Source organism: Eriocheir sinensis, chromosome 65 (genome assembly GCF_024679095.1).
Source record: "Eriocheir sinensis breed Jianghai 21 chromosome 65, ASM2467909v1, whole genome shotgun sequence".
Lineage (NCBI taxonomy): Eukaryota > Metazoa > Arthropoda > Malacostraca > Decapoda > Varunidae > Eriocheir > Eriocheir sinensis.
The window spans coordinates 8,337,245-8,360,752 of record NC_066573.1 but is presented as its reverse complement, the minus strand read 5'-3'; the positions used below and the strand labels follow the sequence as shown (position 1 = coordinate 8,360,752).

Here is a 23,508-nt window from a genome sequence, read left to right as displayed (position 1 = left end):
CTGTTCTCCCTTCCCTTGCCAGTTGCACAGTTCCCTCCGTCCTGCTCCCTCTCCTCCCCTCACCCCCACTCCTCACCCTCCCGCACGCCCCTTAGTTCCCCTTGAGGCACTGGGCACTGTGGGGCACACGCTCCAGCTTGGCGGTGTCCACGTGGTGTCTGCGCAGTTTGGCGCGACACCGGTGCACCAGTTTGACGCGCGGTCGTGGGGAGCGAGTCACCGCCCACGCCCACTCCGCCCGCAGCCCCGGGAACTCGGTGCAGGAGTAGAGGCACGCCACGCCCGAGTAGTCCGTGTCCAGCACCCACACGCTGAGGGGCGGCACTGCGGGAAGGGGCGGGTGGTCATGGTGGTCATGGCTAAAATTCACTCCATTCTAATTCCTTTTATAATATCGTGTCCTTATTCAATGATTATCTTTTTTGCATGCACTCACTTTCCTTCCCCATAAGTTTACTTTTGCGTACTTACTCCCGTCCATGTCGAGCTGCAGGGCGCCGGTGGGGGAATCCGGCAGCCTGGCCAGCACGCCCGTCCTGGCCACCGCGCCCCCGACAGCGTCACGCCCCTCCGTCACCACCTCCAGGTAGCCGTCTGCGAGAGGCGGGCGTCAGCTTAATTTTTCGACGTTGTCAAGAAAACAATATATCTGAGTCATGAAAGGGATTTTATAAGGAGTTTGGTACGCTGTGCATGATATAATTTACCCGCGTAAGTGTAGGTGGATCGAGTACATCTGGCTATACTGTTGTCGTCGGTGGGGATCTGCAGGATCTGGTACCACTGCCCCTCGAGCTGCGCAGACGGGTGGGAGGGAATGTATCGGCGCAGGTTAAGCTTACAGAACAAACACGAAGCAGCTTTCTAGTACATACAATGATTGCCTGATTACATTACTATTACACAACTATTACATGCAAGCGCTCCGTTACGAGTATACTGTAATGTAACGCAGACGCCAAAGCAAACCAGGTTCCTGATTCAACTAGTTTCTCGCATCATCAGTGTTGACGGATGACAATATTGTACTGATTATTAATAGAAAAGCTAAAGAATCAATAGAGAACTGACTACAGGGCACAGGAGCCATTCATACTTTGGCGAGGTCAAGGTTGGGGACGGAGCTGACGTTGGGACACGCCCCGACCTCCAGCAGCGTGGATGCGTCGACCAGACCGATGCCGCCGCCACTGCCTGTCCAGCACACCAACACCACCACCGCCGCCGCCGAGACCCGCAGCATCTACGGAAAGAAGGAAAATATAAATAAAAGGAACTCTAAAATGGTTTAAAAATTGTATTATCCTTTCCATCGACATCTGGCAGTGGAACATCGTCGTCTGGCAGTTTAGACTTGGAAAGAAGGAGTAAAATTATTGAAAAGTGTAAAACGATGGGATATGAAAGCCAGGATGAAATGGTAGGAAAGGTAAGAGTGTGGAATTGTATAAGAAATTGTATTAGCCTTTCCATCGACATCTGACAGCTCACAGTAGATTGAGAGCCGTGAGCCAATCAGCGCAACGCAGAATGTGACGTCATCATTCCCTCGAGGCTCAGTCCCCTGCAAGCCATCGATGGGACAAGCGCGATTCAGTGTCCTTGATGAGTGTCCGTCGGGTTATTTGCGTTCGTGTGCGATTTCGCCGCGTTCCGTGTGCTTGTGGTGTGCCAGGAGATTAACTTACTTCCCCGGGAGGAGTGAGAGGGCGGCGGGACGGGCCTAGGGGGGCAATCACGTGCCTTGAACTACCACATCGTTGCCAGCCCCGCCATCTTGCTTGACTCCGGGAATTATCCTTATCGGCCACGAAGGTTAGTCTTTTTGTTTGTACCATGGTAATACTTATATGGCTACTGTTGTGTGGTTTGTTGCATCATTAGTAGGTGGTCATTGTAACGCGGCGCCACTTGAAGCAATTCGTAACTTAACAAGCGAACGACTCGTGGTTACTCCTCCCTCTTTCCCTCCCTCTCCGCAGCTCCTTTTCAATATTTACTCGTCCTGTTCTCACATATCCTCCCTTATGTCTGCCACCTCCTCCCCGTATATGTTAACTTATTTGGCATCGCTAGGTAGTGTGGGTGGGGCCTGAGGTGGGGGACAAGCCGGCTGTTGAAACGACCCTCTCACCGCGTCATGGTAGTTCACTCGTTTGAATAATCTTCCGCCATTGCCTTGTTCCACCAGCAGGGTCATTAAACTACCCCTGGAAACGCCCAAAACTCCTCGAATGTGTGTGCTTTGGTGCCGAAATGTTTAATAATACGACTCTTTACTCCCTTTCCCCTGCTCCCACCCTGCTCGTGCCCCCTCGCTCCCTCGCCGGCCCCTCCTGTTCCTTCCCCCCGCCTTCCCCCCTCCGCTGCTACCTCCGTCATGCACTATGGAGGAATGGGCAGTAGATGAATTTGAAACTGCTGTTCTAAACTTCATGAACCTGTTCGTAATCACTACTATAATTACCGACGTCACCAATTGTGCCTCTCCCTCCACCCCCCTCCCGTCGATTTTAAAGCTTGTCACGGGATTATAGTCATATCACTATTATATAAGTAATGTACGTGTACCTTCATCAATACGTGGCCACTGTAGCAACGTGACACCGCAGAGAGAGTTTCAGAGTCGAGTGAAGCATCAATGAAGCAGCGAACGAGTGAACGAGTCTAGCCCCGCCGGTACTCCCCCCTACCTCCTTCCCTGCCCCCCAACCCACCTCCAGCCGGCTCTTCCACCCCTCCCTTGATCTCTCCTCCCCCTCCCCTCTCCTCAATTGCTGCCCCTCCCTGGTTCCCCCTCCGCCCCCCTCCTCACTTGCTACCCTCCCGCCTCCTCCTCCCTTCCCTTGCCCCCCACCCCTCTTCTCACTTGCTCATCCTCCCACTGGCTCCTCCGTCCACTGGTTATCCCTCCCCCTCTTCACTTGCTCCCCCTCCCGCCTGCTCCTCTCCCTCACGCCTTGCTACCTCCGTTTAGATAATCAAGGCGGTCTCATTCGCCAGTAGCTCTTGTGTTCTATGTTCACTCATCCACAGAGTTATAGTACTTTCTAGTCCGGGTCGAGATTCTGTGAACGCCCCAGGGTAGATTGTCGTTGGTGATGGTTCAGTATTAAAAAGAGAACTCCAGGTCTTCGTGACGGAAAGGGGTGAGAGGGGTCGCGTGCGATTGGTATTTGAGTCTCGATAAAACTAGGAATACATACACGCTGCGCAGTATCTTTCCGCTTAAGGTGTATCGAGGCGGCACAGAATTGTAAACTCATACTCCTCTGGTACTATAACTTATAACCTATACCTATTATTTTAACATGTTTAGTAAAAATCGTGGAGCGAGCGGAGTGTAGTTCAGTAGTTTTTTCTTTATCTGTGGCCCTGGTGGCAGTCTGACCCTTCTTCTCTACCATGAACCCAAAATACCGCTCATGAGAACCCGATTGATTTCCTTTTGGCCTTTGTAAATAGTTGATGTGAAAGGTGGAAGCGTCTGTACAACCTTGATCTTTAGGCGGCTCCGATGGCAATGCATGAAGTGACAGTCTGGTCGTCACGTCATTTATTGCCACCGAGTCTCAAGCACAAGGAGCGTTCCTAGTGGGCAGATTTACCAGTTGACTTATCAGTGACGACGAATCCGGCCCCAAACCTTTCCACATCTATTAAACTTAGTAGTCTATTTCCGTTTAGTTTGATTGATTATTAACCAAATGTACCCTGCCATGACTTGAGTGTACTGCGACGTCTTTCATCATGCAGACAGCCCAGTCGCCCTCCCTGCTCCCTCGCACCCGATGTCTATGCCCGCAGCGGCGCCACGTTGCTTCAGGTGACCGGGGCTTAGAAATTGAAGGCTTGTTTGGCTCATTCTTTTCAATTGTTCTACAGATTTTATGTATTTTGCGATGCATGTTTACATACTGTATGGCAAGCTGGTTTATTATTATTATTATTATTATTATTATTAGTATTATTATTATTATTATTACTATTATTACTATTATTATTATTATTATTATTGTTGTTGTTATTAAGTTTTTTTTTGTTTCTTTTTTTGGGGGGGTCTTTGGAAGCACAGACTTGTTAAAGAGATAAAACAGTTATATGCATCATAAACGTGTGTGTGTGTGTGTGTGTGTGTGTGTGTGTGTGTGTGTGTGTGTGTGTGTGTGTGTGTGTGTGCGTGTGTGCTTTTCTGCGTGCGTGACTGCGTACATAAAAAACTAAGCTTTCTCTCACACGTACATTCACGGACGTTTTTCCACACACGCACACACGCTTCTTTTTCTAATCCCTCGTGAGAGCCAAGCGTGACGCGCCGCCCCGCACGCACCCGGAAGAGTGAAAGTGCCGGGGATTAGATGCAAGGAGAAGTAAAGGGAAGGTGCCAACGCTGTATAAGAACGGCAACAATAAAAGAATGACGCGCAAAAAATCCCTCCGTCCCCGCTTTCCACCGCCACCTGTCGCCTCAGTCAGCAGGTACACGGCCGCTCTGACAACAGTTTGGAAATGAAGAGGCTCACGGAAATTATGAACTCATTTCCTTATCTTCTTCACATAGTACTGTCTTTATTATTTCTTATGATTTCTTCCTTTACTTTTTCATATTGTACTAATCATACACCTCCGTAGACCATGAGAGTGCCTGGCTACGATCCTCCCTTTCGGGCTGGTGGATAAATTATGAACTCATTTCCTTATCTTCTTCACATAGTACTATCTTTATTATTTCTTACGATTTCTAACCTTTACTTTTTCATATTGTACTAATCATACACCTCCGTAGGCCATGAGAGTGCCTGGCTACGATCCTCCCTCTCGGGCTGGTCGATAGATGGGTACCTGGGAAATCCTGGTGAAGGTAAACTGTGGTAATCCTGAACTTCACATTGGACCATGGCTTAGGGAGTTCTTACCTACCACAGGCTCAAAGGGCTAACGGTACGGAGATGGGCACCGCAGCCACGCGCAGTTATAGCGTATACACCCACCTTTGCTTTACATTGTAGTCATTATTATCTGTCTCATAGTTTTAAACGTTCTCGCGTTTGAGATATGAAAAAAAACGCACAAGAACCTTCACTTATGTAGTTTTTTCATTTTTTCTTTATTCCAAAACGTCACAAGTTATTCCTAAAAAGCATAAATGAAAAGTCATGATAAATAGTTAGTCCTGAATTTCTCAACAACGATGATAATCCACAAAATATTTAACCCACTTTTTTCTTTATTCTAAAACGTAAAATGTTATATCTAAAAAAAACGTAAATGAAAAGTCATGATACATAATCAGTTCTCAAATTCTTAAATGATAAAACTACATAATAGAATAACAACACCTTGAATTACAAAACCTATTTAATCTTTTTTTAATATTTTTTTCCATCGCTGAACTGGACTTGGACTTCCGCGTGTGAGATGGTCAGTTTTAGGAGGCACGTGGGTCGAGGCGGCGGCTCTGGGCCAGGTGGTGGACGGAGGTGCGGCTGTCCATATGTCCGAGTCTCTCCTCTTTTACTAATTATCAGCATCTCTTTGAACGTGGACTCATTTTGCCTTCCCTTCCCTTCCCTTTCCTTCAACTCCATTCTCTTACATTCACTTTTCTTTTCTTTTGTCTTTTTTCCTTTCTATCCCTTTCTATCCTTTATCTTTCATCTCATTCCCTTCCCTTCCCTTTCCTTCCCTTCCCATCCCTTCTCTTCTCTTCCCATCCCTTCCCTTTCCTTCCCTTCCTTTCCTTCAACTCCATTCCCTTACATTCACTTTCCTTTTGTCTCCTTTCCTTTCTATCCCTTCCTATCCTTTCTCTTTCATCTCATTCCCTTCCCTTCCCTTCCCATTCCCATTCCCTCCCGTCCCATCTCATTCTGTCCCATCCCATCCCATCCCATTCCATCCCCTTCCCTTTCCATTCCCATTCCCTCCCGTCCCATCTCATTCTATCCCATCCCACCCTTTCCCTTCCCATCCCTTCCCATCCCATTCTATCCCATTCCATCCATTTCTCTATCCCTCTCTCAACTTCCCTCCCCCCTCTCTCTCTCCCCTTCATCTCTATCCATTCACTTTCCTTCCTTTTCCTTGCCTTACCTTACTTTTCCTTTTCTTTTGTCTCCTGCGTAACAGTCACCACCCCGCCCACAACCTGTATCCACCCATAGTATCCACCACCTGTATTTCTCACCTGTATCCACCAAGAAAAGAACAGCATGGAAAAGCAACTGATGGGGGAGAGGAAGAAGATGGGAAGGAAATGCAAAAGTATCTGGTAAAAGGGGCGATGAAGAGGGGAAAGGAGGAGGAGGAAAAGGATGAGAAGAAGGGAGAGGAAGATGAGGAGGAGCAGTCTCCCCATCGTGTTCCTATGCTATCGATAAGTGACAGAAATTAATCAAGAAAAGCCCTTCAGTATCGAGCCTTGAGTCAGCGGTTTTCTCAGCAGGATAATTTTACTTTCTTAAGGTTGAAGCATTTTTTGGACATTCCTGAACTTTATATACTTGGTGGTTGGTTCTCCTCGGTATACTAATAAATGATACATATATAAAAGAATGTACGCACTCATGTTTTAGTTAGACCATGTTAGGCTGGCACGAGTGAAAGTTGAAAATCGTGAACTTTGAGAAATAATGAACCATGCGGGCCAAAAAAAAACAAAAGATTATAGAGCCATTTCTGTTATTAGTTTCATTACGTTTTGATTTTTATTTAGTTCACACGGTCAAGTCAAATGTCAGCAAGGAAAGCAATATAGCACACACAGAAAGGTCATTAGTGTTGCTGCTTCTGTTGTTGCTGTAGGAGGAGGAGGGAGAGAGGTGAAGGGGTGAAAGGGGATAGAAGGGGAGGGGTGAAGGAGGGAAAGAGGAGGAGAGAGATAGGTGAAGGGGGATAGGAGGAGGGAGAGGGGTGAAAGGGGATAGAAGGGGAGGGGTGAAGGAGGGAAAGAAGAGGAGGGAGAGGGGTGGAGGGGGATGGGAGGAGAGAGAGGGATGAAAGGGGATAGAAGGGGAGGGGTGAAGGAGGGAAAGAGGAGGAGAGAGATGGGTGAAGGGGGATGGGAGGAGAGAGAGGGATGAAAGGGGATAGAAGGGGAGGGGTGAAGGAGGGAAAGAGGAGGAGGGAGAGGGGTGAAGAAGGGAAAGAGGAGGAGAGAGATGGGTGAAGGGGGATAGAAGGGGAGAGGTGAAGGGATGAAAGGGGATAGAAGGGGAGGGGTGAAGGGGTGAAAGGGGATAGAAGGGGGGAGGGGTGAAGTGAGGAAAGAGGAGGAGAGAGAGAGGGGTGAATCAAATCGCTGTTGTTGTTCTTTCTGTTGTTCATCGCTGAGTCGGTCGTTAACATTCGCAGCCTGGACCGAAGTGACGCAACAGGTTACTTACTCAGCCTAGCTCGGTGCAGGCTCGCTCGCTCGCTTGCTCGCTGGCTGGTACCTTACTTTCACCAGCTTGCTCGCGAAATTATATAGCCACATTACTCCACTCCTCCGCCCTTTCCCCCTCCTTCTCCTCCTCCTCCTCCTCGTCCCTCTTATCAGATACTTTTGTCTTTTCTTCCTCCCTTCTTCCTTTCTCCCATCATTTGCCTTTCCAAGCCGTTCTTTTATCAGCTTGCATCTCGCCTCCACCAGTTCTTTTTCTTCTGTGATGTGTGACGGTATGTGGAACAGTCACCTCGTCAGTCACTCCCAGTTATCCAGTCAGCATGTCAGTCAGTAAGCCAACCAGTCAGGGAGTCAACCTCTCTGCCAGTCAACCAGCCAGTTACCCAACCAGTCAGCCAGTCTGAGCCCTTGAGTGTGTCACGTGACCGACCGTGGGAGAAGAGGGGAGAAGAAATGGTTTAGAAACAGGGTCACGGAGAGAGAGAGAGAGAGAGAGAGAGAGAGAGAGAGAGAGAGAGAGAGAGAGAGAGAGAGAGAGAGAGAAGGGGGGTCCATGTAGCAGTTCTAATGTAAAGATATCAACGAAACCTGTGACTTGTGTATTATGGGTTTAGGAGTGGATGCGAGGTCAAGGGACTGTATCGTGACCTGTGTTGATGACCTTTCGGATAGGAGGAGGAGGGGGAAGGGGGATAGGAGGAGGAGGGAGAGAGGTAAAGGGGGAAAAGAGAAGGGAGAGGGGTGATTGGGAATAAAGAAAAGGGGAAGGGGTGAAGGGGAATAGGAGGAGGAAAGGAGGGGTGAAGTGGGAAAGGGTGAAGGGGGGAAAGGAGGAGAAGAGAGAGGGGTGAAGGGAATAAGGAAAAAGGGGAAGGGGTGAAGGGGAAAGGGGGAAATGGGGAAGGAGTGAAAGGGGATGGGAGGAGGAGATAAGGGGGAAAGGGGATAGGAGGAAAAGGGAAGGGGGGTAGGACGAAGAGGGGAAGGGGTGAAAAGGGATAGGAGGAGAAGGGGAGCGATGAAGAGGGAGGGGACACATGCATAATGCCCCTTTCGTGGACGCCTAAGTAAGTCTCTCCGTCCAGCAACATGTCAGTATAGAGTTTCCATTCCCATAGTGCGAAAAATTGTCATCCCTGAGGCCGTGATGACAGATCCCTCCATCCCTCCACCCACCCCCTGACCCCAACGCTCGCTCTAAGAAAGTGAAATCTGAATGTTGTGTAGGAAGGCAAATATTTGAAAGTTGACAGGGAAAACATGAACTGTGTGTATAAGCATTGAAACGGTGGACACACACACACACACACACACACACACACACACACACACACACACACATCATCATCATCATCATCACCTCAACTATCAACAACACAACCGTCACTTACCTTCATCACCTTCTCCTGGACACGCTCACACGCTTACACGGACTCGACAATACACGAATGCAGAGAAGGACGGGGAGCTACAGGGCCCAAGGAAACCCCAACCCAACCTCCACAGACACAGCACACCCCTATGCCGCACACCCTTCCCTCAACACCCCGTGATGTGTGTGCGGGGTGCCTGTTGTGCTCTGCTGCGGCCACTGGTATCTTGCGGTCTCTGGGTAACGTGTCTGTGGCCGCGGAAGAGGGAGGGAGAGCCGGCAGTGCAGAGTGGCGGTCGCTGGAGGACTGAACGAGGTGGACTAGTGTTGGTGGTGGTGGTCGTGGTGGTGGTGGTGGTGGTGATCGTGGTGGTGGTGGTGGTGGTGAATGTATGTGGGATCCGTGAGAAGCAGGGGAGTGGGGGGGGGGGGTTGAGGAGGTGAGTAAAGGGGGTCAGTTAGGGGTGTTGATGGGATGGTTGGAGATGGGGGAGGAGGAGAGTGTGGGTTGGAGATGAAGGGAGGGGCTCGGTTGGAGAAGGGAGGATGTGCTGGAGGTAAAGGTTGGGCAGGTGGTGTTGAAGGGAGGGTGAGGGCGTGAGGTTCTTGGAGGTTGCGGGTGGGTGATGCTTCCTGGAAGTAAATGGAGGATGTAGGAGGCGGGCCGCCGTGGGTGTGGTGGAGGCGACGGAACATTTGACAAAACATTATTTATTTTTTGACGAAGATAGATTTCATGTAAAATGAATTGGTTGTGCTTTTTTTTTTTTTTTTTTTTAGCGGTATTGTGTCACAGCTTATAAGTGCGTGCAGTTTTCCAGTCACACACAAGAAACACCAAAATGTGACCTTTCTTCTCGACACAAGGAAGTCCCAACAAGGCTCTGCATTTGTGTTGATGGAAAGAGAAAGTCAGGAGCACGCGGAAGCCCACGGCACGGGTGTACGAGCCGGGGTGCTGGGGGTGCTGGGGGGCTGCAGCCCTCCCAGATTTGGGCAAAGATTTTTCCGGCCGAGCCGCCATCGCAGCACGCCTTTGGGAAAAGAAAGGGACGTGAGAAATGTATTTTCTAACTTGATTTTTTTCTGCAAGATTTAACTTTATTGTAGATAGGAAAATAAAGACTATTTTTCTTGTGATGTTTTCATTTATTATGAAAAAAACATAATTTGCAGCAACTTTTAAGTATTACTTATAATTATACCATTAATATATTTCAGTACCGCTGTTATGTATTAAGTATTACAGTAAAAAGTCTTGCTCATACTCATTACTCAGTTACTTGATACTTTAGGCTTTACGTAATACTTCCATAGATATGGGTCAAATTTGTCAACTAATATATATATATATATATATATATATATATATATATATATATATATATATATATATATATATATATATATATATATATACCTATATATATATAATTGCTTGACTTTACAAGCAAAACCTTTTTCGGGCAAACAGGGTTCAGCCCCTCCCCGATGAGATATCGCGAAGGATTACAAGTTTACAACTAACTACATAGTGGAGTTAGTGCCGCGGTTTATTGCAGCTTGGGCTCAAATGTTTTCTTTGACGGACACCAAAGAAAACGTTTGAGCGGTGGCTCATCTTTACCTTGCCTTGCTGTGTGCGTGTTGGCAGCAGCTACACACACACACTTACACACTACTCAAAACGCTAAGACGCTATCACTGATTTTTTCCTTGAGAAAATACACAAGGAAACAAATATATTGGGGAAAATTTACGAAAGCTTAGCCACCTCTGGCAAAGTTAATACTTACATCATGGATTTCGTTTTGGTCCCTGAATGCAGTACAGTGACAAGTTACTTCCGGAAAGGAGAAATAATCCAATTCAGGGACTATTTATTGTTGAAAACAGGGGATAATTCACGAAAACGTCGCCTCCTCTGGCGGCGGCCGCCATGGCGACGGTGCCGCCGCCGCAGCCGCAAAATAGCTCGCAGAGGGTCTTAGGGCGGGGGAGTCAAGAAAGAAGTTGACAAATTAATCCCGCGAGGAGTCTCTGGTGCCCTCGAGGTACAGGCTACAAGGAAAACAGGAAAGACCATTGGCATTGATAGTGAAGCAAGGAAACTGAAATATCGGTTTGGTGTTAAGATGCATCCTGGAGGACCACAGATACTCCTCGCGGGATTGATTTGTCTCCTACTTTCGTGACAGGAGTTATTTTGCCCATCGAGACTTACTCCTTTACCACGTGTTGCTGTTGTCACCCACGCCAGCACAGAGACGACTAGTGACTGCAAAGACCGAGCGAGAATGTTCAGATACTCCTCGCGGGATTAGCTTGTCTCCTAGTTTCGTGACAGGAGTTATATTGCCCATCAAGACTTCCTCCTTAATCTCGTGGTTCAGTTGTCACCCACGCTAACACAGAGACGACTAGTGACTTCAAGAAACGAGTGGGTATGTTCAGATACTCCTCGCGGGATTAGCTTGTCTCCTAGTTTCGTGACAGGAGTTATTTTGCCCATCGAGACTTCCTCATTTATCTCGTGCTTCAGTTGTCACCCACGCCAGCACAGAGACGACTAGTGACTTCAAAGACCGAGTGGGAATGTTCAGTGTAGCACCAGTTCAACGACCCCGTGACTACTACGACCCTTACTTAGTTCATAATACCCGTTGCGGTGAATATCAAAAAGGAGGAAATTCTGGATAATGCTACCGCCGCTCAGGGAGGACCATTGAGAACTGTAGGGTCGGGGACATGACTCCGGAAGGGGCTTGAACACAGCTTATTTAACTTATGGCCTCAGGCGCGGGGAAGGGAGGCGATTAGAGGCATTGTTGGACTCCCCGTGATTGTGCTCGTAATGTGAGGGGTAACTTTTGTATACTGAACGGAACTGAGGATACACCGCTGCGCGACTGTGTGTGTGTATGTATGTATGTGTGTATGTCTTTGTGAGTGGGTCTATATGGGGAATGGTTTCGTAATGGAGATGTGAAAGTGTCGAGTGCGGGTGTGAATATTTCTTTTGCTTCCTTTTATTTCGTTTTTGTTTTGATTTACGACTTGAGAAATGGAGTGTCCGTGATTTTTTATTTTATTTTATTTTATTTTTTTTGATATGTGGGAAATGAACGTTTGAGTGGGCGGGTGGGTACAGTGAAGGAATAAGATAAAAATAAAAAGGATGCCGGCGATTGTTTTACGAGTGCGGAACATCTGAGTGGGCGGGTAAGCGTAGTGAGAGAGAGAGAGAGAGAGAGAGAGAGAGAGAGAGAGAGAGAGAGAGAGGGAGAATAACTTTATGAGTGGGATCGGGGAGTTTGGTTGGAGTGGGTGTAGGAGTGCATGAGTGGGCGGTGCAAGACATATGGGCAGGAGAGTGTACTATAGGGGCGTGGGCAACAATATAAGTGGGCGGGCGAATGGCCAGGTGGGCGGGGGAGTGTATTACGAGGTGGGCGGATTTCAAAGTGGGCGGGAGTGGGTGGGGACGCTTTCGGGTGGGCGGCGAATGACCCTCACAGTCTTATCACTTGTTTGGCGACACAATGCCTTCAAAGACGCCCACACAGGAACCAGGAAGCCCGGATCACGACCTTTCTCCTCTCCTCCTCTTCCTCCTCCTCCTCCTCCTCCTCCTCCTCTCTCGCGCTGCCCGCCGCCCCCGCCATTCACTGGACAAACGGGTCACTGTCCACTTTTTGAAGAGGGAAACGGGAAGAGGAGCTTTTAAGAGGCTTCCGGTGGCCAGGGAGAGATGGAGAGATTTCAGGAGGAATGGAAGGAAAGGTATGGAGAGGCGACGGTCTTGGGGGAGGCGGGGAGAGAAGTGAATAATTGAATGAATGAGTGAGGTGTTCAAGTGCTCACCATCCCTTCCTTCCTTCCTTCCTTCCTTACCTACACTTCTCTTCTCCCTCCTTCCTTCTTTACTCACTCGGTCCTCTTCCAAATGAATGAGGAATCTAAGTACTCAACATCTCTCCCTTCTTTCCTTCCTTCCTTCCTTCCTTCCTTCCTTATACCTCTCTCCTCTCCCTCTCTTCTCTCCCTTCCTCATTTACTCACTCGGTCCTCTTCCAAATGAATGAAGAATCCAAGTACTCACCCTCTCACCCTTCCTTCCCTCCTTACTTTACCTCCCTTCCCTCTCTCTCCCTCTCTCCCTTATTTCCACACTCAGTCCTCTTCCGCTCCTTCCTTTTCCGGTCCAGATTGGGAGCCTGCCGACCGCTTGCCCTTCCCCCTGTTGACCGCCCCCCTCCCTCCCCCCTCCCTCACACAAAAGATCGGAGTGAGGAGGGAGAGGGGAAGGAGGGAGGAGGAGGGGCAAGAGAGCCAAAGAAAAGAACACCAACCAGGTCAAAAGGGTCAGGAAAGGAAGGTTTTTATTTATGTTTTCGTCCTTCATCCCTCGTGTCTAGGGTGTGGGTGGTGGGAGGGAGACGGAGGGACGTGGGCGGTGGGAGGGAGTGGGAGGGGAAAGGGACATGGGAGGTGCGTGGGAGGAGGCAAAAGGGACATGGGCGGTGGGGCGCTGCATAATTATATTCCTGAAGGCTCTCACACGTTTTCCGTCGGCCCTTTCTTGCCCCGCTAAGCCGCTACCAAAAAGGCCAACTGGATTGTAGTCTAGGATCGCTTCGCCACGCTGGGGATGGTTGAGGATAAGGGGATTGTTGCCGATAGTACCCTCGATTTACCTGTCTCAAGCTCACGTTACCTGCACACGGGATTTACCTGTGTCCGGGGTTACCTGGATTTTTGAGCAGGTGAGGGATGAGTCGAGGCACACCTGGGATCACTTGGGTTTAAAGATTCGGATATGGTGGGTTTTTTTTCTTCTTCGTTCTCTCTCTCTCTCTCTCTCTCTCTCTCTCTCTCTCTCTCTCTCTCTCTCTCTCGTCTTCGTTCACTTTTTCTCCGTTTTCTTTTCTTTTTTTCTCCGTCTTCATTTTTTTCTTCCCATTTTCTTCTTTCTTGTCTTTCTCTGTTTTGTTCTTCTCCTTTTTCTTCTTTCTCCGTTTGTAACCTCCCGACAAGGGCAGTTAGGTGATGGATAAGGAAAGGCCCGTCTGTCTGATGCGATCTCTAGTTCTATCTATCAGACCTGTCGAATGAATTACACACTATCGCACTCCAAGAATCATATATCGTCAACTATTCATCGCACTCCAAGAATCATATATCGTCAACTATTCATCACACTCCAAGAATCATATATCGTCAACTATTCATCGCACTCCAAGAATCATATATCGTTAAGTATTCATCATTTCCCACCTCTCTCCTCATCTCTCTCCACTTCTCTCCCTCTTTCATTTCCCTCTATTTCCTCACTTCTCCAAATGGCAATAAAACCGATCCTCCTTCTCCTCTTGCTTCGCTACTCGCTGCTCACAAAAAGAATCCAAAGAGGTGAATAACCGAGTTGTAAGAGGGACGAGAGAGAGAGAGAGAGAGAGAGAGAGAGAGAGAGAGAGAGAGAGAGAGAGAGAGAGACTACCTTTAACCGCATAAGAGAGATATATATGAAGATGAAAGTAGGAAAATGTGTCAACAAATAAATAAAAAAATGCCGGCTAGCACCGTGTCCTCCGGGGAAGTGTTGTGTTGTTGGGGGTGGGGGGTGGAGAGGGAGTTGAAGGTGGTGGTGGGGGGGGGGGAGGAGCTGCTGTCCCTCCCCCCTCCTGTCCCTCCCCACGAGATGACGTGTTTCTGATTTTTTCTCGTCTTCTGTCTTATCAACAGGTGAGTAACCATCCCGCGAGGGGGAGGGAGCGTCGCCCTGCACGAGTGAGTACCATGACCCAGAGTTTTCTTGGCACCACGCCGTACAGGGTTCAGAGTCCAGACCGGCCTCAGTGTTGTCTGGCGTTGCGTCACCTTCCCGCAACACAACACAACACAACACAACACACTCCTTTCATAATGCACTGGGTCACGCTGCTTGGGTTAGTCTCCTGCCTCCAGACTCAGGAGCGTGCGAAGTCGCTTTCTGTGTTTTCTAGATGTCGTTGTGGTAATTTTATGTCTGTTGATGTGAAGGTTGCAGTGGTGTGTGAGGTCAGTTCACTCTTTGAATGGAAATTATTGTTTACTGTATAGTCATAAGTGGATACGAATGCCTGTTAATGCGAAATGTTTTGTACCTTATCTTTTCGGCAGCAAAAAAATATTAATAGACAAGAGTGTTTTTAGGTAACGTAGTCACGTGCTGCGGGGAACACTGTGGAGCTTTTCTTTAATTAATATATCAGCGAGTGACATTCGTCTTGCCCGTGGTTCAGAGGCCCGTGCCGCGCCCTGCGGCTCTCTGCTCGAATTCAGGCGGGGCCCGCGGAGCACACCTCGCTGCCCCTGAGAGACGCGCAATGGTAGACTGAGCCCCACAGGCGACCCGCGTCCGCAGCAGCTCAGAGGCTGAAGTGATGGAGTTGAAATAACGAACAGCTTTGCGTATATCGTGTCTTTCCAATCGTTATTTGGCGATCAAACAAACTCTAGGTTTTAGCTGGACCACACGGGGCCAGCGTGTCAGTTTCATTTTAATTATCAACTGACGGAGACAATTAAATTTGCATTATGTAGTATAATGGTTTTCCGTCATCTTGATCCTTCAAAAATGGTTGCTGGCCGCGTTTTTATAGTTATTAATGAAAATTACAACAAAAAATATTTAGAAAAGGTACCCCTAATAATGTCTTATTTTCTGTTAAATTGTGTAAGTTAAACCCGACATACAAACTCCGTAGAGTTTACAGAATGGCCTTGCGTGCCGCTGTGAGGGAGGGAGCGGAGCAGCGCCGAGCCTCGCCCCTCGTGCTGGCCGGGGTGCTTTCTTGCTCCCAGGCGCCGCTGCCAGTCAGGTGCTGGGCTGCTGGCGGGCTCCGGGCGAACACCTGGGATATCATGCTGCGTGCTGACTTACTCTGCATTCCAGTTTGTGTTTACTTGGTGTTTATGAACCCAGTTATTTGCGCTACTTTTTCCGTTTAGTGTTTAGCTTCTTTATCAGACTTCATATTTTTTTAAGGCTTTTTGTTAGACTATAGTAAAAAAAAAAAATATGGGAAGGGGCAGTGAAAGAGGTAGATAAGTTTAAACCATTGCATTTATTCAATATATTAATGGTGGTGATGAGGGTGATGATGATGGTGATGAAGGTGATGGTGGCGTTGAATATCACAGAAGGTATCACTCCGCAGGGCGGCCTATCACAGCGGGCCCCGGGCGGGGCTATCACAGAGGGCAAGAAGACGCAGGTTCCGTTGTCGCTCTCGAGCTGTCGACTCCTTCAGTAGCGTTGACTGGCGGCTAACAGGTTGCCGACGGACGGGTGGCTGAGGTAGCTTGTTCGTGGAGAGAGCGTTGCTTGGTTACCACGGGCGCCACATGGGGCATGGGGGCGCCGCGATGGTCAGCAGACCCTGGGGGCGTGGGGAGGCACTGGTGGTGGTGGCCGGGGCCCTGCTGCTAGTGTTGTTACCGCTGCTGCTGCTGCCGCTGCTTGTAGTGGACAGGCTGCTGGTGGGGCCGCTGCAGGAGGGAGATGAGCTGTTCCTGCTGGAAGTGGAGGGCGTGGGAGACAGCTCGGAGGCGGAGGAGTAGCCGCTGGAGGCCGAGGAGAGCGCTGGTGACGGCTCAGCCTGGGGCACGAGGATGGTGAGGGGCGCCCGCTTCTCGTAGTTGGTGAGGGAGATGCCGAGGTGCGTCATGAGCTTGGTGCCGAGTGTGACGTCGACGCCCTGCACGGAGGCGAGGCAGCGGGACACTTCGGAGGCGCAGTGGCTGTAGCCCTCACGGAACTTGTCCTGGTGGCTGGGCAGGGGACGCACGGCCAGCTGATTGCGACGCTGCAGCTTCTTGAGATGCGTCACCGTCAGCTCCAAAACGTCCGCCTTCTCCAGCTTGGCGATGGACTCGCCCTCCGCCTGCAGCGCCGTCACCATCAGGTCTTTGAGCTCGTCGAGGCACTTGTTGATGCGCGCCCGCCGCTTGCGCTCCAGCATGGGCTTCATCACCTTGCGGTACTGGTAGGTGCGGGACAGTGGCTCCAGTTCACACGCCATCGTGGATCGTACACAAGGGACGCAGAGATCAGCTAAGTTCACAGAGTGGCTGGCTGCGTGGAGAGGCTGGTGCCTTGCTCTCAGCGAGTATTGGAATGAGTCTGGCGTTTGGCTCCGCTCCGCAGCCTTTATAGGGGAGGGCGAGGAAGGGGAGGAGCCTAGCGAGCGTGAGAACGGGCTGGTCGGGCGCGTTCCCACACACAGACCACCTGCCCGCCGCAGCTGCCGCCTCCCTGCCAGATACCGCCACGACCCGCACCCGCCCCTCACCCGCTCACCCGCGTACGCCAATTACACCCACATTTAGAGCAGTTCCGTGCAGCGGCGTGATTAACAGCCTTTGCCATCCCGCACACGAGCACCTCCTGGGAGCTCGAGCCGAGTGCTACCTGGTGCTGACTCCCTCAGGTGGATTCAGGTGCTGAGGGTGCTGACTCGACGCTCCCTCCGCCGCGGTGCTCCGTCGCCCCCAGCCCCCCAGAGGGTGCTTCAGGCCACAGCCAACGCTGAGGCCACGACGGAAAAGTTACTAAAGTCACCGCCAGTAAAAATAATGCACGTCTTGTTGGAGGCCGTGGCGGCGTGCGGCAGCCGCGTAGCCCGTGCTCACCGCGGGGGGGTTGCCTGGCCGGGACGGAGGGGGGACACCGCCGGGGGGCGGCGGGAGGGGAGGGGTGCGCTGGAATGTCTCAAGACACGGGCAGATGTTTTCCCACAGTCTCAGCGAGGAGCGTACGCACGAACACACGCCCTGCCGCCTCCCTGAGCCGCACGCACAAACGCACACACTCACCCGCTCCTAAACTTGGGCACGTGACGGAGTGGCCGCTACCTGGCTTAGTGGCGCCCCGCGCAGGTAAACAGGCACACACGGGCCCGGAATGATGACACACAGCCCCGTGAGGGTCAGGAGGAGCCCCGGGGAGCGGCGGCCACGGGGGGAGAGGCTGAGGGCGACGAGCGGGGGAGGCGCTGGCCGGCGACATGTGGAAGCCCCGGCACGAGGCACAACGAGGCGCCATGCGGGCCACTTTTTGTTACTGAATGAAACCGCGTTCCCCGTGCGGCGGCCCACGCGGACCGCCCCCCCCCCCCCCCCCTCCTCCACTCCTCACCCCTTGACTGTGGGCGTCGCCTGGAGAGCCCCAGAGTCACCCCGGCGAGGAGCAGTTTGTCCTGTGTGGTATGACTTCCCTGAGCTTATCGAAGTAGCCCCAGGCAGCGCGGGGCGGCCATGGCCTCCCCAGCATGCCAATGGGGGCGGCGGGGGACGGTGCGGGTGCCAGGGGCCGGACGTGGACACCTGGGCAGGGCGAGGTGGCGGGGAAGGGAGAGGAGAGAAAGGGAGGGCCACTCCTTGCTCCCTGCCCCTCCACTCCGCTCCTCCACCCTTCTCTCAACCTCCCCACGTCCTTTGCGACCTCAGAAGCAGGGTTTGCGTCTTTCCCCTCCTCCTCCTCCTCTCCTCCTCCTCCTCCTCCTCGCCATCTGACTGTCACTTTGCAGAAAAGATGCCTTCGGGCGAGTCTTTTAAGCTAATGCTCTTCCCCCGCACAGGCAGCTCCCTCAGCCAGCGCCCCGGGCACCGCTCTCCCCGCCACCCCTTCACATCTACCCTCCAGGCACCTCCCTCTTCTCCTTGGCCCTCAGGCACTTTATCCTCCCTCCCCTGCACCCCCTAGACCGTTCCTTGCCCTCGCCGCCGCTGCTGCCGCTGTTACGTCGCAAAAAAAGCCAAAACTGTACCACTGCCATTGTTGACCATCACCGTTGCTCTGTAGAGAAGAAAAAAAACACAGCTGGTCAGATATATTTAGAGAGTAAGGAAGGCTTGAGGAGGTGTGCTTAGTACCCTTTTATGGAGCAGGGACATAAGAAAAGGCGTTGATGGCCATTAACACCGTCTGACCAAGGACAACACGAGTCATTAGACATTTAAAGAGTAAAGTAGGCCTGGGTGTTATATGTGTATTTAAAGGGACGGAGATAAAGAGAAGCATAGGAGTATCAATGCGAAATAGGAGAATCAAAACACCTTGCCACCCGAAACCGATCCTCATTTGTTTCCTTTGCTTTATTTTCTTTTACAGGAGCAGAGTTTAGCGGACTTTTTTTTCCCCTTGAGCTGCTTGCGTTGCTGTAAAAAAAAAGAGAATGTAGGACAGTGGGAAAGGAAGACTTAGAGAAAGGAATGAAGAGAGAGAATGGAATAAAGGAATGAGGGAATGAAGAGAGAAAGGGGAAAAGAAAGAGTAAGAGAAAGGAATGAGGAGAGAATGAGAGAATGAAGAGAGAAAGGGGAAAAGGAAGACTAAGAGAAAGGGATGAAGAGAGAGAACGGAGTAAAGGAATGAGGGAATGAAGAGAGAAAGGGGAAAAGGAAGAATAAGAGAAAGAAATGAACAGAGAACTTAATATATCAACTTCTGTCTTCCATGTCACTCTCCCTCTCTCCCTCCCTCCCATCTATGTTTATCTCCCCACCATACGTGTTCTTCCCCCTCCCCTCTCCATCCCCCCTCTTCCCCACCTCCCTCCCTCCGCCCTCATCACTACCTCATCAACCATTCTTTCCTCATCAACCTTTCCTCCTCCGTCTCCATCACTCCCTGTAGATCGTTGCAACAGGCTAAAGGGAATTTCCGGATGCTTGGCGTAAGATTTCGTCAACGTGTTTATTCTTAATTTATCTCTCTTGTCCTGTCTCGTTGTGGTGTCTTTGGTGGTAGTGGTGGATTGTGGTGGTGGTTTAAATGGTCGATAATTTTGTTTTTGTTATTAATTAAGTGGGATGGTAATCCAAGTATGTATGTATGTATGTATGTATGTATGTATGTATGTATGTAGCAATGTATAGTTTGAGTGATTCTATATTCCTTATCCTCCCTCTCATCCTCCATTTACTACTACTACTACTACTACTACTACTACTACTACTACTACTACTACTACTACTACTTACAACCACTACTACTACTATTACTACATTTCCTACAACATTAACATTATTTAACACCATCCAAAATATCAGTATCAATATCAAACCTTCACTCTCTAATTCAACACCACCACCACCACCACCATCACAACACCGCCCTGCATACCCCAAAGCCTCTCAAGTGTGTCCCTGAAGGCGAGGCTCTAGGACGCCCATTTCCGGTCCTGTGCTCCTCAAGGTTTGGCAGAGGCGGCGGAACCCTGCGAGGTGCGAGCATTTCCTGTGGGCCACGCCGCCATTCATTAACCTGGCCATTCATACGTCCTACCTGTGGCTAATCACTCTCCCTCCCTTACTCCTCCTCCTCCTCCTCGTCCTCTCCCTCCAAAACGAAAGCATAAGAAGAGATGAAGAGGAGCTTGCTGGTTGGGTGCTTACTTGATTGGGGTTGGTTGGTGGAAGAGCAGGGGAAGAAGGAATTAAGGGAGGCAGAAACGGAAGATAAGGGAAATAATGATGATAGGATGAAGAGAAGCTTGGTATAATAGTTGGGTGCTTGCTCGATTGATGTGTGTGTGTGTGTGTGTGTGTGTGTGTGTGTGTGTGTGTGTGTGTGTGTGTGTGTGTTTAGGATAAAGTAACTCATTTTCAAACAAGCTCCACGTTTTCTGAATATCCGTTTAGACATCTCAGAACGTATATATTATTTTGGTGAGGTCATGTTTTCTTCAAAGACCTGCTTGTATAGCTTAATAAAGTGCACCGATTTCAAACTTATGGCGTTCTTGAAGCGTCCATCTGGGAGCAGCGAGTAGCGGGCTTTTTTTTTATTATTGTGTTTTTTTTTTGTGCCCCTGAGCTGTCTCCTTTATTGTAAAAAAAAAAAAAATCCTTGACGTTCTGTACATTTTGCACTTGACCTATTTATCCTTCTCCCTCTCAGCACATTTATAACACTTTCTCTATAATATTCCCATGCAGTGATTTTTGCTTTCATTTTTCACTAAGTTTAAAGTTTCATACCCACCATTTTCTATCTTGTATTCCTTTTTCATTCCATTTTCATTCTAGTTTACTTTTTACGTTTGCATCGCCCTTCTTTATCATTTTCAGTATCATCAACACCCTATGAAAAAAAAAGTTATTCGCCTACGACATAATCTGCTTAAGCTCTTTGTACCCTTCAATGTGTTTATCGTGTCATCGTTCGTTATGGAATCCTACGCAATGATCTTTCTTTCTGCCGCGTGCAAGTGATTCCTGATTCTGATTCCACGGGCGGCGTTAGGGAGTGTAGCATGCAGGAAATATGACCCGTGTTTTCAGTCACTTTTGGCTCTCACGACATATATATCCAAAGCCCACAAAGGAGATTAGTTATGTTATCATGAGTGTTTTTCGGATTCATGGCGCATAAGCCTTGTCACACTCTCACTGGGCTCATAACACTAACCCATGGAGATACTGTAACAACCTCTACGAAAGGCTTATCAAGTGTGGGTGTTCTCAGTGTCGTATTTTAAAACATTTCGTCGCCCAAGTTCACGTATTTGACATGGCGTTCGTAGGAGCTGTAGGACTTTCCAGGGGTAGTTTTATGACCCTGGTGGTAGTTTGACCCTTCTTCTGTGCCATGAACCTTAAAAAACACTCATGAAAAGCGGATTCATCCCCTCTTTGACCTTTAGAAATAGTTGATGTGAGAAGCGATGGTGTCTTAAAATACGGCCCAAGTCCCGAAAGGTTTGAGAATCTGGGTCCTTCTGGTAACAGCGGGTCTCTCTGTCCTTCCCTTTGTGTGACGTCGTTGTTGTTATGCGCATTACCCTTAATAAGATACATTGTTATTCTTTCTCCCTCGGTGATCACCTTAAAAGCGTCCAACCGATTGCATTAGTTAGACAGGAAATGACACCCCAATTTTCGGATTAACTACTCACTAAACACACACACACACACACACACACATACACACACACACCTCCGGATGAGAAACCTTGGGACAACAGAGGAAACCGAGACCGACTTGTCCCGCCTTCCTCTTTCTCTCTCGCTAATGGTTACTTCGGCCTAATATTATCTTTCACCAACCCCTCATTCTCCCCCTCCGCCCTTCCCTCCATCTCTCCATCCCTGCATCCCTCCCTCCTTCTGTCCCTCCACCGGTTTCTCTTTCTCTTCCCTCGCCTCGTGTTTGCCTGCCGGGGTAAGAGGCGGATCTTGCCTGCCTCTGAAACGCCGCTTCCGGGTATTGTGTGTGTGTGTGTGTGTGTGTGTGTGTGTGTGTGTGTGTGTGTGTTAGGTAAGGCAATCAAAGGTACAGGAGAAGGTGACAGTCGCCGGGGGGAAGGGGGATGCAAAAGAGATGGAAGGTGACGTGATGTGCAAGGGAGAGATGAGTGGGCGGGTGGGTGCATGGATGAGTCAGACGGCGTTCCTTGAGTCACAGTCCGCCCCGGATGAGACACTCACCCGCGCGGGGCCGGCGGGTGACAAGGCGTCGCTGAGATAAGGGGGCGTCGTCGTCCAGAGGGTGTGGGAACCTCGCGATAACACCTGAAGCCTTCTTACCTACGATAGCCGTAATCAAGGGGCAGGTAGCGCGGCCTTACCTCACCTAGAGCACGGAGAGAGAGAGAGAGAGAGGGAGAGGGAGAGGGAGTGTGAGTGCGTGTGTATATGCGTAAGAGAGTAAGAGGATTGGGAAGGACTAACAGACATACAAGCAGACAGACAGATAAACAGACACACATACAAACATACAACCACACACACACACAGACAGATAGACAAATAAAAACACACACATACAGACATACAACTAGACACACACACACATACACACACACACAGATAACAGATACACACACAGGCAGACAGACACCCAGACTCCCAGACAGACAAACAGGAAGGCGCCGAGAGATAATACATGACACATAAGGAGACATAGACGGATACATTAAGTGAAAGGCTGGCTGACGGAGACTGAGGGGATCCGAACACACGCACGCACGCCATAATTACGCTATTCCGGCGGTTAATGTTACGCAGTCCGTCATTATGAGTACGGCAAATGATGTGTTCCGAAACTTAGCGAATTTCTATATCGTACAAAAAAATATTGGTGACTTTTTGGGGTATTTATTTAGTGCTTGTTATTATTGACATTTAGAAGTCTTAATAAACACTAAAGATTTATTTGATTAGTATGAAACTATTTTTCTTTTTGTACAATGCGAAATATAGTACAGAGAGAGAGAGAGAGAGAGAGAGAGAGAGAGAGAGAGAGAGAGAGAGAGAGAGAGAGAGAGAGAGAGAGAGAGAGAGAGAGAGAGAGAGAGAGAGAGAGAGAGAGAGAGAGAGAGAGAGAGAGACACACACACACACACACACACACACACACACACACACACACACACACACACACACACACACACACAAAAAGAAAAATAATGAAGGAAAAAGAAGAAAAAAAAAAACATTACAAAGAAGAAAGGAGGAGGAGGAGGAGGAGGAGGAGTAGCAGCATGAGGAGGAGGAGGAGGAGCACAAAAAAGAAGCAGGAGGAGGAGGAGACGCCGCATTTGATAAGACAGCGACGGGGGGTGGGTGGGGGGGGGTGGGGGGGGGGAGTGGGGGTGGTCTGCTAGAGGGCTTTATCGCACACCTCTCACACAGACAATGGTGAGAACCGAAGCTTATCAGGTTTCGCGTGCTGCCCCGCCTCAGGGAGTCTTAAAGTGGG

At 49.6% G+C, this 23,508-nt stretch overlaps 4 protein-coding genes across 13 annotated transcripts in view; 1 reads left to right on the top strand and 3 right to left on the bottom strand.

Annotated features, from left to right (window-relative positions):
- The window catches only part of LOC126987588 (crustacyanin-A2 subunit-like), a 102,385-nt gene that overhangs the window by 388 nt on the left and 78,489 nt on the right, over window positions 1-23,508 (bottom strand). The gene's annotated exons all lie outside the window — the stretch shown is intronic.
- Window positions 1-23,508, top strand: part of LOC126987585 (probable phosphoserine aminotransferase) — a 111,419-nt gene that overhangs the window by 18,926 nt on the left and 68,985 nt on the right. The window lies entirely within an intron of this gene.
- LOC126987589 (crustacyanin-A2 subunit-like) lies at window positions 77-9,070 on the bottom strand. Its single transcript, XM_050844698.1, has 5 exons — window positions 8,779-9,070; window positions 1,097-1,243; window positions 708-795; window positions 472-594; window positions 77-324 (listed from the first exon to the last, which is right to left on the bottom strand). Exons 1-5 carry the CDS (start codon window positions 8,782-8,784, stop codon window positions 92-94), a joined length of 597 nt encoding a protein of 198 aa, XP_050700655.1. The 5' UTR covers window positions 8,785-9,070; the 3' UTR covers window positions 77-91.
- LOC126987586 (enhancer of split mbeta protein-like) lies at window positions 15,850-17,322 on the bottom strand. Its single transcript, XM_050844695.1, has one exon. It carries the CDS (start codon window positions 16,823-16,825, stop codon window positions 16,133-16,135), a length of 693 nt encoding a protein of 230 aa, XP_050700652.1. The 5' UTR covers window positions 16,826-17,322; the 3' UTR covers window positions 15,850-16,132.